The following is a 917-nucleotide window of genomic DNA, read 5'->3' as shown; positions in this document are numbered from 1 at the left end:
CGAGAGAAGGAAGAGAATAGTTGCGTGTGTGCTACAGGACTGGGTATGACAGTGCGGCGCCATTGGCCTGAGATATTTCGGTTTTTGGACAGCCCCGTATCGGACGTCACATTTAAGATGATTGGGCTGGGATGTTCGATTCCTTGAGCAGCGGGCTTCTTTTCAGTCTGGCCAAGGAAACAAGGTAAAATGAAGCCAATATAGGATCGCAGGTTTTTTGGTCCGTTTGGGATTCTGTGGATTGTTGAAAAATTGCATTCTTGTTCACATACAACAATCGAAACTGAGACAAAAAGTTGGTATCCGAGCGTACTGAGAAAGTGCGCATGTGTATTAAAGAAACCTTCCTAAAACATGTTGGCCTCGCCTTCCCAGTGTAACAGTTACTGATAGAGAAGCACTTTATTCATACTGGCTGTAGTATGCTTTTTCCAATTTCTGGCCAGCAAGCCCTTTCTTTTGGAGTACAAGACTTTCTAGCCGTGCGGTAACTGAAGGTGGTAGTACCTGCGCCATCATCAAGTTTCAGGTTGTGCAGATGTTGAGTTGATAGAAGTGTGGACAAAACACACCGTCTTCTTCAAGATATTGACCAAAGTGAGTTCAATCTAAAAAGAGAAAGGATTCCCAGATCTGCGATAACAATGAACGTTGAGCAATACGAACGAAGATGGTCCCGCAACTGCAAGCTCAATTCCTCAATTGATCCAAGTTGGACGAAGAAATTTGAATTACCGATTGAATCCGTACCTAACATAAATTCATATGCACCAGTGAGGAACAGCACCAATGGTGAGCCAGTGGCCCAAATTAGCCAGACTCCGTCAAGAGTGCTGCTGCGCGCACGTATTACTTTGAAGCAAGAGCATTTACAGGGAGATAGTCGGAATGGGAAATTTCTGAATCACTACGACTGA

General features: G+C 44.4%; 1 protein-coding gene across 1 annotated transcript; it reads left to right on the top strand.

The window, feature by feature from the left end:
* Nucleotides 1-644: 644 nt before the first annotated feature.
* On the top strand, nt 645-917 carry T265_09290 (hypothetical protein; the record flags this gene model as incomplete). Its single annotated transcript, XM_009175318.1, has 1 exon — nt 645-917. The coding sequence occupies one exon, from the start codon at nt 645-647 to the stop codon at nt 915-917; it is 273 nt and encodes a 90-aa protein (XP_009173582.1).

Source organism: Opisthorchis viverrini (assembly GCF_000715545.1).
Source record: "Opisthorchis viverrini unplaced genomic scaffold opera_v5_267, whole genome shotgun sequence".
Lineage (NCBI taxonomy): Eukaryota > Metazoa > Platyhelminthes > Trematoda > Opisthorchiida > Opisthorchiidae > Opisthorchis > Opisthorchis viverrini.
Note: the sequence above shows the minus strand (reverse complement) of the source record. Positions and strands in the feature narration are given on the sequence as shown.